Raw genomic sequence first — 12,336 nt, 5'->3', positions numbered from 1 at the left:
ACCCGCCCGACACCGGGGTAGGGCGCAGAAGTTCCGCTGCGCCATGCGTAGCCGGAAGTAGCCGGGCCCTAAGCTGGGGGGAGACCCGGCGGAGCGGAAGTCACTCCGTGAGGCAGTGGCGACGGCGGCGGTGAGAGGATGAACAACAAGTTCGACGCGTGAGTGGCGCGTGGCCGCCCCACGGGGGCCCCTTCCCCCAACCGTTCCCCGCGCCCGCCCCCAGCGGGGCTGGCGGCGGCAAAACTCCCCGGCGCCGACCTCCCTCCCGGGCTTGGGCTGCGGGCCTCGCCGGCCCAGGGGGCCGGCGGGGAAGGAGAGGGGGCTGGGGAGGCGTGATGCAGGGGTCTCGGAGACGCCGGGGACGTACGGACCGCGGGCGAAGCGCGGGGTCCCGGGGAGGAGGTGGCCGTGACGGCCGGAAGGAGATTTGGGGACGCCCCGCCCCGGTGGGTGCGGGTGGCCGGCGGCGTGGAGGGGCGGGGACCGCGGGCGGCTTGGGTGTTTCCGCAGCCCGGCTGCCCTGCCTCTGACGCCGGCTTTCCACACGCACTCTCTAGCCTGGGCCGGTCACCTCGCCTCTCTGAGTCAGTGTTCTCTTCTGCAGAGCGGGGATGGTAACAGCCCGGGCCGGAGAGTTGGGAAGATGCAGTGAGGTAATGCGGCTCTTGGGCCTAGAGGCTGCTCAGTTACGGAAAGCTCCTCGTCTTCCTCAGGCTCCTTCCTACTTCCTTTCTTCTCCCCCTTTTCCCTTCCAACACACTCACCGGGAGCTGCTCTGTTTTCTTGCCCAGGGCGCACACTTGACGTTGCCCCCGTCTCCACTTCGTGTCTACACTCTCTGGTTCCTAGTTCCAGCATTAGTTGGAAATGCAGGAAAGAAATGCAGAGTGTTTTTGCCTGTTTCCCTCTAGCGATTGTATTTTGAGGTAGATTCTGTGCTTATCTCTCTTCTAATAGTCTAGTAGATCTGTCTGATCTCCAGAGCCCGAGATCTCCCGGCCCAGACCCACCAGTTGGCCGGTTCTTTGGCAGTAGAAGAGTTACCCAGCCGTTGTTATCTAAACCACGTTAGTGGTTAGTGCCCTGCTGCTGCACGGGTGTGTTGTGATAAGGATCAAATCACGTTCAGCAGTGCTTCAAGGTACTTTGTAAATCGCTCGTCGTGAGGAATAAATGTAAAGTGGCATCACTGTTTATTTAGGTTGTGACCCACTGCTGATGGGAAGTTGGGGTTTTTCCAATACAATGCGTGCTGGTTGGCAAATTGAGGAGTCCTGAATTCCAGCAGTCCAGGCCTCAGGAATGTTTCCTGGTTGCTCAGAAGTCTCTGGGACTTGGATAAAGTCTGGCTGAACGCATCCGCAGCCTGCTGCTTAGCTGAGCCCATCTCAGTGCAAACAGCCACACTCCCTCCCTCTCCTCCCCCCTCCCCCCCCATTTGTACCCCTCATCTTAAATCTCTGCAGCACCAAATTCCAGATCTAAGTCCTCCCTCAGTGGAGCTTTCTGCAAACCCTATACCCCTTCCTCCACTAAATTGAACAGATCAGAATTTCATCTTAGGAAGACACTTGATGAGTCATCTGTACCAGTCCTGCCAAAATCATTTGGGGATCTGCAGTAAGCTAATTTAAGAATGGTAATAATGGCGTCCGTAGGTTTCTTGGCTAGATACTTTTCACATATTATTTCTACTCCTAACAACACTGCAAAGGGGATTATGTTACCTCCTTCCACAGATAGGAGAATGCCCTCTGAGGTTAAGTAACTTGCCCACAAAAACAGGAAGGCCCATGTGGCGGAATTCAAAGCCAGGTTTGTTTAACCTTGGTTCAAGTACCTCTTGACAAAAATTAACCTGGATCTTTTTTTTTTTTTTTAAAGATTTTTTTTATTTGACAGAGACACAGCGAGAGAGGGGACACAAGCAGGGGGAGTGGGAGAGGGAGAAGCAGGCTTCCTGCTAAGCAGGGAGCCCGCCATGCGGCTCCATCCCACGTGACCTGAACCGAAGGCAGACACTTAACAACTGAGCCAACCAGGCGCCCCTGAGTCAGAATTTTTTACCATCTCCTAGCAATGCAGGGAAAAAACCAAAGCTTTCATTTAGTTGAAATTAGCAATTAGAGACCACACCTGCCCCTGGTTTTGAAGTTTGTCTAAGTGATCTCTACACCCAACATGGGACTCGAACCCACAACCCCGAGACCAAGAGCTCCTCTGACTGAGCCAGGCCGGCGCCCCCAAAATTTGCAGGTTTTAGACCGTTCTTATGTGTTGGCTTCTATTATTCTTCACCACATGGTTCTTAAGGACTGGTGCCAGTTTGCCAGCATGCTAAAAGTCCAGTGCCTGGAGCTAGGTACTGTAGTCTAATCTGATGAGCTCAGGTTAAAGAAGAACTCTAACCTCCTCTAGTGTGTGGGCTCGACTTCTGTGAGTGTAACCTAGGACTATAATTGCACCCCACCCCCCATATCTATCAATTCAGTCAGCTACCACTGTCATTGATCCTGTTAATGTGTAAAACCCTAAGATGCTTTCACTGTTCTGCAGTCCCAGACTGATTAGTTTTCAGATCTAGATGCCATACTTGATTTTGTCATTCTCCTCTCTTTGCTAGCTTTTGGCCCTTTCTTAAAGCATTGTCTGAGCCACCTGTTTGGCACTCATCCTATTCTGCCTTGTATGGCTTTGATTTGATTTGATGTTTAAGTTTTTTATTTATTTGAGAGTGAGAGTAAGTGCACACAAGCAGGGGGGAGGGGCAGAGGGGAGAGGAGGAAGCAAACTGCCCCCTGAGCAGGGAGCCCAGTGTGGGGCTCGATCCCAGGACCCTGAGATCGTGACCTGAGCTGAAGGCAGACACTTAACCGACTGAGCCATCCAGGCACACCTATTGCTTTGATTTTAGAAGCGCATTCGTTAAACATGTTTATCGTCTGCCTCTGTCTGATGCTGGACATGTAAAGATGAATTAGAACAAGTTCCTATCCACAAGGAATTGGTCTAGTTAGAGAGTACGAGGACAAACCTGGGCAGAAGTTTGATGAGCTGACTTAGGGCCACTCAGTCTGGATAGCCTTAGAGATGCTAATTGCCCTCCTGAGTCTATGGAACACTGATTTGTAGTCCTAATTGTATCCTGACTCAAATCCAGCTTCAAGCTGAGAAGAGTAGCCTCTGGAAGATAGGATGCAAGTGATTTGCCTTAAGTATAGGCTTAGAGGGCAGGGTAGTTGGCTAGCTCCACTCTGAAGAAATAACACAAGAGGAAGGTCCACTAGGATTTCCTTTTACCATCTCTGAAGGGAATCGGGAAGTGTGGTCCAGGGATCTCAGTAGCACTGTTTCTTCTCAGATATAATTACTTTTGCTATTCTTTTTCTGTTCCCTAGTCATGATTAGCAGCAAAGACAGGAACTTACACTTTTCTTGGGGCTAGTAAAATGAGAGATGTGGGGTGACTGCCCCTCTTCAAGATTTAAAGGGAAGGGATCCCAGAGGATATAGTGGAGGCTGGGAGGTAAGAAGAAAGGGAAATGGTTTGAGTCCTGAGGTGTGCCCTTAAGATGAGAATTAGGAGCTGTCTTGGGCCTATTCAGTATAAAAAAACCATGAGATATTTTTGATTGGGAGCCAGAAAATTAGCCATGACATTACAGCTGAGACAAGTACAAACATTTATATGGTGAGGTTCAGAAGAGGGGAGCCTGATCCAGCCTAGGGAGAGATTAGGAAATTTTCTTTTCTTAAGATTTTATTTATATGACAGAGACACAGCGAGAGAGGGAACACAAGCAAGGGGAGTGGGAGAGGGAGAAGCAGGCTTTCCACTCAGCAGGGAGCCCGATGCGGGGCTCGATCCCAGGACCCTGGGATCATGAGCTGAGCCGAAGGCAGACGCTTAATGACTGAGCCACCCAGGTGCCCCAGGAAATATTTCTGAGAGAAAGTGGCCCTCATCCCGAGTCCTAAAGGACCAGTTAAGTAGGGGAGGAGGGGGTCTCCAAGAAGAGACCACGGGATGAGCATAACAGAGGGGTGAGGTTAGGGAACCTGCAAGTAGGTTGATAACACGAGAGTGGAAGGAGTTTGTTGGGACCAACCAGGAGGTGATACTGGCACATATAACAGAGAAGGACCTTTGTACCAAGCTGAGGCCTGAGTATGTGTACCTCATCCCCTCAGTCAGGTCCTTGGGTACAGGCACTCTAGCATCTGATACACACTCTAGCATCTGGCTTGGTAAATGTGGGACTTGGTGCTCTACAGGCTCCTTTAGGAAAGTAAACCAACTCAAGTTTAATAAAGGGGAAGGAGTATCCTAAGCACAGATAATGTTCTCCCAGAAGTCTGGGGAGGTCAGACTAAGTCAATGAGATGGCAGCATCACAAACAAAACCACTTTTCTCTCTACTTTCTCTGCTTCGTTCCCTCTCTCCCTACTGGCTTTCTTTGCTCTTGTTCATTGTCTTTCCCTCGTGGCTTTTCTCGTATGGGACCTATATGATTGCCCCAGCTCCTCAATCTGTGTGGTCTTTCATCTCCTGGATGAAAAGCCAAGGAAAGAATCTACTCATAATTTTGAGCAAGACCATGGGGCATCAGTTATTGGCCAGGCTGGAATGCCCTTTGTTCAGGTACCCTTCATAGTCATGCCTTGACCAGAGTGGGGATGGGGTCATTTATGGCCTGGTGCACCTGAATATATCCTACAGCTAGGGCTGTGAAATGAGCAGAAGAGGCACCTAAACACATGGCTAGTGCGTTCTAATATTTATTGAGTGATTTTTATGTGCTAGGCACTGAAAATTCACGGGCAAAAGAAAATGCAAAATGCTTTGCAACATGTTTCTGTAGGTATGTAAGGTAATATCTGTGTTGTCATTTGAGCATTTCTAGTACCTTTCTTGAGGATTACCTAATTCCATTTGACTAGATAGTCATTAGGGCCAAAGGTGATTTTGGAGAAGAGCCATGATAAGCCAATGGTCCAGCTCTAAATTAAATGACATTCTTACTATCTTTGTGGATTCACCTTCTGTTTATCTTCTTGTATGAGTCCAGTGAGCTTTAGATGTACCTGAAAGCCTTAGGGTAGTTTCACTGCTTCTAGAAGGATAGGACCTACTGTACATTTGACCAGTCTCACCAGGCAGGAAGACATTCATTCTTTCTTTCGATCATTTCTTTTCTTTTCATTTAACATTGATTCATCATCTTGTGCAACATGTTAGGGCAACATCTTCTTGTCCTCGGTGCTGGAGATACAAAGATTAATAAGACTGTTCTAAGAGATCCCTCCACTTAATAGGGAAAAGCAGACCCGGGAAGAATGGCACCTTGGGCTACGGGGTAGTGTTTGCAGATGGCACAGCTGCGGAGCTATAGTTTCCTTTGGGAGATGGGTGGGGAGAGGGTATCAGTAGGCTGGGGTCAGATCCTGGAGGATCTTAAATTTCATTGTACTTTGTCCTGCAGGGTGGGCATCAAAAGGCAAGGGACAGTTGGTGGTTTTTAAGAATGGAAGTTAAACGATCAGGTTTGTGTTTATTTTTTTAAGATTTATTTATTTATTTTAGAGAGAAAGGGCGAGCGCACGCACACACACGAGTGCCAAGGGGAGGGGCAGAGGGAGAGACAGTCTCAAGCAGACTCTGCACTAAGCGTGAAGCCGGACGTGGGGCTCAACACGGGCTTCAGCCTCACGACCCTGAGATCAGGACCCTGAGATCACTGAGCTGAAACCAAGAGTCAGATGCTTAACTGACTGTGCCACCCGGCTGCCCCTCAGATTTGCATTTAGAAAGATGCTGGTGGCTTTGTGGAGGATGGGTAGGGAGTGGAGATGATTTGTATCAGACCATTTAGGAATTTATTGTGATAACTGAGATGACAGAGAAGTGGGCCTGAGCCAAAGCAGTGGCAGTGGGGAAGGATAGGAGAGATGGCTAGAAGAAGTGTCGAGAAAGATAAGTAAGTTTTGAAACTTCATTTGAAATGCTAAAGCAGTTATATAATCCAGAAACTCTTATTATTGATTCATTATTTTTGGCAAAAAAAAACAACAACAACACCACAATCCCTTAAACTGTTCTTTGCTTCTTTGCCTGTCAAAAAACTGGAAGACAGTGTTTTTTTGGAATTCCTTCTAACTGCCTTTCTACACTCCCTTGCCCTTCCCTCATCTCTTGTACACCTCTTTGCCTGTATTTTGAGTAGGGTTGGTTATATGGTAGTTCATTTGACCTGGTGGCTTTGTTAGGTAAGCAAGAATCAGCTCAGTCATGGCCTAACATTGTTTTCCTTCCCATTCAGATTGAAAGACGATGACAGTGGGGACCATGATCAGAATGAAGAAAACAGCACACAGAAAGATGGTGAGAAGGAAAAAACAGAACGAGACAAAAGTCAGGGCAGCAGTAAGAGGAAGGTGAGTTTTGTGCTGTATAGATAGAATTGTCTTTGGACTTGGGACTTGGTTATCTTGTGGAATCTGTCATGTTAAAGATACCGGATTAACTTGATGGCACCCTATTTTGGAATATCTGCTTTTTTTTTTTTTTTTAAGGGTGTACTTATTTATTAGAAAGAGAATGCGTGTGCACCTGTGCTGAAGCAGGGGGAGGAGCAGAGGGAGAAGGGCAAACAGACTCCACACTGAGCATGGAGCCCGATGTGGGACTCGATCCCAGGACCCTGGGATCATGACCTGAGCCAAAATCAAGAGTCAGATGCGTAACTGACTGAGCCACCCAGGTGCCCCTGGAATATCTGCTTTTGTTCTCAAGAAAAAGATTGTTGAATCACTGGCGTTCATGTTGGGAGTTAGAAATTTTCCCTTGCCACGGGATCTTGAGATGTTGCCTTGCTTTCCAGCATTCTCCCAGCACGAGAGATGAACCCTGGAGTTTAGCAGGGCTATTCGTTGCTTCATAAGCTGCTGAGTATTTAATCCTACACATCCCTTGAAATTTTAGACTCTTTTGTCAGTATTAATCTAAGCTGAAAGTTACTTGGAAAGGAGAAAGTTTAGAGAATGAGAGATTGATGGATCAATTTCTTTCTTTCTTTTTTTAAGGTTTCCTTTATTTGTCAGGGAGAGAGAGTGCGCGCAAGCAGGGGGAATGGCAGGCAGGGGGAGAAGCAGGCTCCCCACTGAGCAAGGAGTCTGATGTGGGACTCAGTCCCAGGACCCTGGGATCATGACTTGAGCCGAAGGCAGATGCTTAACCGACTGAGCCACCCGGGTGTCCTGGATCAATTTCTTCTTTGAAATATCAAAACAATTGTTTCTCTCACGAGGTTGAGGACTATCCAGATAAAAGCATTGTAGGTGCTAAGAGAACACAAAGGTGAATGAGACTATGGATCAAGGGGCTTACATTTAATAGTAACAGTAATAATGGTAGCTGACACTGAACCCTTACTATGTGCCGGGCACTGTGCTAAGCACTCTTCATCTATTAATTTATTTGATCCTCTCAGCAATCCTATGATATGGTTATTATTATTATTTTCTTCATTTTGCAGATAAGCAACAGAGGCACAAACAGGTGAGGCAGCTTGCCCAGGTTACTAGCCAGTAAGTGATAAAGTGTCATAGATGAGGCAGTACTTGGCCTGGGAGTACTTGGCTGAGATAAGATATAAACATAAATACCTAAGATAGAAAACAAAAGGTTACAAACACCATACGAATACAGATAAAATGTTATAGGAACTTAGAGTCAGTTAACCACTAAAGAAATTTAGTTAACCACTGAAGAGTTAGTTAACCACTAAGTGGAATCTTGGGCATATTGCAGGTAGTTGAAGATGTGTCCTTTTTGTGGAGGTGGTAATGGGTGACACTGTAAAATGTTTTCTGTGTCTCAGATTATGTGAAAAATGCCGCAGATTAACACACCTTCTTCAATTCACAGGCTGTTGTCCCTGGACCAGCAGAGCATCCCCTGCAGTACAACTATACTTTCTGGTACTCCAGAAGGACCCCCGGCCGTCCCACCAGCTCACAGAGCTATGAACAGAATATCAAACAGATTGGCACCTTTGCCTCTGTGAGTACTTACTGGTTTAATGTAGTGAGCCTTGGTAGCACATTCATGCCTATGCTTACCTCATTGTGTTTGTTTATCTTCCTGGTAACCTGTTTAGGCTTCTGGTTTCTTTATCTGACTGACTTGAGTCCCTGAGGTCAGGTTTGCTCATTCTTAGATTTCTCATTAGACATCCATAAGTAACATACATAGGTATCAAGAAGTATGTGAATTGACAAGTTGACCGTAAGGGGACAATACAAAAATACAGGTTTGTTTAAGTAGATACGTACTGAGTCCTTATTGCGTGCAAAGTGTCATGGAGGATAAAAAATTTTATAATACGTTGTATCTATTTTTATGAAGCTTGACAGTAAAGTCAAGAGTAAAATTCAGAAGTTTCTCTTGTATTAAGAACCTCCTATTAATGGGGCACCTGGCTGGTAGAGCATGGGACTCTTAATCTTGGGGGCATAGAGCTTACTTTAAAAAAAGAAAAAAAGAGGCGCCTGGGTGGCTCAGTCGTTAAGCGTCTGCCTTCGGCTCAGGTCATGATCCCAGGGTCCTGGGATCAAGCCCCGCATTGGGTTCCCTGCTCTGCGGGAAGCCTGCTTCTCCCTCTCCCACTACCCCTGCTTGTGTTCCCTCTCTCACTGTGTCTCTCTTTGTCAAATAAATAAATAAAATCTTTAAAAAAAAAAAAAAAAGAACCTCCCATTAGGCTTTTGGATATGTTAGTAACTATGCATAGTGTAGCATCTTTTTCCTGTGTTCAGAAAGAAAATGAAATCCTAATAATTGTTTTTGTAGGTACCGTCAGAGTCAGAAATAGCCCCAGCTCTCTCTGTCTCCCTCACAGGTGGCTAGGTTTGTGTACCCTGAAAGCTGTCTGCAACTAACACAAGTCTTGTTCAAAAATTTGTATGCACTTTCTACATGCTGTACATTTGTTTTCTGGGCAGAATCAAATACAGGATTTGTTATTTTCTTGAAATTGTGGAGGTTTTTTCCCATTTAAAATGCAGACACTGGAGGGCGCCTGGGTGGCTCAGTTGGTTAAGCGACTGCCTTCGACTCAGGTCATGATCCTGGAGTCCCGGGATTGAGTCCCACATCGGGCGCCCTGCTCAGCGGGGAGTCTGCTTCTCCCTCTGACCCTCTTCCCTCTCGTGCTCTCTGTCTCTCATTCTCTCTCTCTCAAATAAATAAATAAAATCTTTAAAAAAAAATGCAGACACTGGAAAAGGAAACTGTAACAGACAGTAAACATTACAATAAATTGGTAAAGAAGAAAGACACAGTAATAGGCACTTGATGTAATTTCCTTTGATCATTATAATAACCCTATGAGATCAGTGATATCCATATTTTACAAAGAAGGAAAGTGAGACTTGGGTTAAGTATCTGATCAAAGTGTCAAGTCAGTCATAATGTACTTGAAGTGGAGGAGCCAGGATTGAAACTTAGGTTGGGTGGGCTGTAAAAGCTATATTCCAGAGTCCATACATACATACTCTTTCATTTACTCTTCCATCACACCAAAGTGCAAGTCAGGTGTCTCTAATATTTTTAATGTTATTTCTAGACAAACTATCCATTTATCACTAATCAGTTATATATTTGTATATGTATATATGTGTACACAGACACACACACACACACACACACACACACACACACGCAAATCAGATTATCTCATATCTTTGCTCATTACACTGCTGTTTAGACACATTTTCACCCCAAAGCAAGGATTTGTTTTAGTTAGCCTGTGCTTGCTTTTCTTTCTTTCTTTCTTTTTTTCTTTCTTTTTCTTTCTTCCTTCCTTCCTTTCTTCCTTCCTTCCTTCCTTCCTTCCTTCCTTCCTTCCTTTCTTTCTTTCTTTCTTTTTCTTTCTTTCTTTTTCTTTCTTCCTTTCTTTTTCTTTCTTTCTTTTTCTTTCTTTCTTTTCTTTCCTTCTTTCTTTTTCTTTCCTTCTTTCTTTTTCTTTCCTTCCTTCCTTCTTTCTTCCAAGTAGGCTCCATGCCCAGCATGGGGCTCAAACTCATGACCCTGAGATTAAGAGTTGCATGCTCCACCAACTGAGCCAGCCAGGTGTTGCCTGTGCTCCCTTATTACTGGTAGATGTAGGCTTTTTTGTAATACTAAAAATAGCTTGTGCACTGGGTGCATATTTGGTTCAAGAAATGTTTGTTGAATGAATTCACTAACAGTTCTAAAATGAATTAAGACCTTGCCCTTAAAGAAGTAAGTCATTCCCAGGGATTTTAATACAGGGAGATAGTGAGAAGTGGTATAGGGAAGGCATGGCTAAAATGCTCTTGACGTTCACAGGAAAGAAGGAATTAATTCCAACTTGGGGAAAGCCTCTTTGGAGGAAATGGGCTTAAAATTAAACTTAAGGAGTCCTGGCTGGCTCATTCAGAAGAACATGTGACTCTTGATGTCCTGGTTGTGAGTTCAAGCCCCACATTGAGTGTAGAGATAACTAAAAAAAATAAATAAACTTAAATATATATATGTATAATATATATAATAAACATTATATATATAATTGAACTTAAAAATTTGAACAGGAGATATGAAAAGAACGGAATTGTTGGTAAAGGGAATAATAGAAATAAACTTTTGAAAATATCAGTGCATTCCTAACATTCCTGAATCTATCACAAAAATGTTGATGACCTGCCATGTGGGAAAGTTAAACATTACAGGGAAGGTAGCAGCCCATTGTGTTCTGAACAACTGGATGAGCACTTGGAGGGTCAGAGAAGATTGAACTTAGGGTGGGGGGGGAGTTTTCACTCAGGATTCTGTTATTTTGGGGGTAATTGTGAATATTTCTAGCATTTTTCTTTTCCTTTTAAGAAAGGCATATATGAATTTACTCAGCTTGTGCGCAAAGGGTTTTCTTTTCTTTTTTTAAGATTTTATTTTATTAGCGCACACACAAGTTGGGGGGAGAGGGGTAGAGGGAGAGGCAGATTCCCTACTGAGCAGGGAGCCCAACATGGGGCTCCATATGCGGGGCTCAATCCCAGGACCCCAAGATCACAACCCAAGCCAAAGGTGGACACTTAACAGACTGAGCCACCCCAGCACCTCTCTTTTCTTTTCTTTTGGCATAAATGTTGAGTTGACTAGAGCAACATCATCAGCATCATCTGGGGTGTCATTCTTCCAGACTCAATGACTGTGTGACCATGGTGTTTAAAGTTGGCTGTCATGTAAGTCAAGGCATTAGGAAATGTCTCACAATATTAGGTTCCTCACAGAGAAATAATCACATTGTGGAACCTTTTATCAAATCTAAAGCAGCATTTCTCAGTGCTCCTTAATCCTAATATTTGACCATATTTAAAAGTTCTTGAAGTCAGGGTGACTAAGAAGGCAGTGTCTTAAAATAGGAGAGCAGTGGACTTGGGGATCACATGGCTCATCTGCTCTGGTGCTGGACTCAGGGCAGGGCCAGTTCTGAAACCATTTTCTCAACTATAAAATGAGGAAGGTAATTGAGATTATTTCTTTTTTCAAAGTTTTATTTTGGAGAGAGAGTGTGTGTGCTAGTGGGGGGAGGGGCAGACGGAGAGGGAGGGGAGAAACATACTCCCTGCTGAGCCCAGAGCCCGATGTAGAGCTCGATGTAGGGCTCCAGGACCCCAAGACCATGAACTGAGCCGAAACCAAGAGTCAGACGCTCAACCAACTGAGCCACCCCAGTGCCCCGAGATTATTTCTGAAGTCTTTTTTTGTGCAGCTCACATTCTGAGTCTGAACATTTATTTTTTGGTTTCAGTAAGGAGTTTCAAAAACCAAAATTGCCTAAAGAGAAGGAAGAATAAATCTTTTAAAGCCTAATAGTATTTAAGTTGTTTACTTCATCTCTTTTGTGATTTGGATATAAGATTGTGACTATGAGATTCTGTAGTCTGGCTATAAAATTGGAAGAGACCAAACTGCTAATAATGCAATACTTGATCGGGGAATTGGGGGTGGCTGGTATACTTTCTCCCTAACCACCCCCACCCCCAATTCGTAATTCACAGTGAGCCACAGGTTCTAGTGGGTGTATTTTGTTTCTTCCCACTGTGTCAGAGTGGAAAAAGATGATTGCTCATTTAATATATATGGCCTCTTACTGCCCCCAATTGCTGTATACAGTTAAACACAGTGGTTCTTGAGATGAGACACTGCTTCAAAATCCTATGAATGGCACTTGTTCCTGACTTCTTTCTACCATGAGACAGTTCCCGTGTTCCTGTTCTCTAGAGGAACTGCCACTTCATAGAGTGCAAGG

General features: G+C 45.0%; 1 protein-coding gene across 3 annotated transcripts in view; it reads left to right on the top strand.

Annotated features, from left to right (window-relative positions):
- Positions 1-12,336, top strand: part of EIF4E2 (eukaryotic translation initiation factor 4E family member 2) — a 31,790-nt gene continuing 19,454 nt past the window's right edge. For all 3 annotated transcript variants that reach the window (XM_025889500.2, XM_025889493.2, XM_025889487.2), the window contains exons 1-3: positions 1-158; positions 6,322-6,436; positions 7,929-8,063. In XM_025889500.2, the coding sequence (XP_025745285.1) occupies positions 139-158; positions 6,322-6,436; positions 7,929-8,063 (270 nt within the window). In that variant the 5' untranslated portion in view covers positions 1-138. The remainder of the gene's footprint in view (positions 159-6,321; positions 6,437-7,928; positions 8,064-12,336) is intronic.

Source organism: Callorhinus ursinus, unplaced genomic scaffold, assembly GCF_003265705.2.
Source record: "Callorhinus ursinus isolate GAN/ISIS: 27379988/994484 unplaced genomic scaffold, GSC_fseal_2.0 scaffold2, whole genome shotgun sequence".
NCBI classification, from domain to species: Eukaryota; Metazoa; Chordata; class Mammalia; order Carnivora; family Otariidae; genus Callorhinus; species Callorhinus ursinus.
Note: the sequence above shows the minus strand (reverse complement) of the source record. Positions and strands in the feature narration are given on the sequence as shown.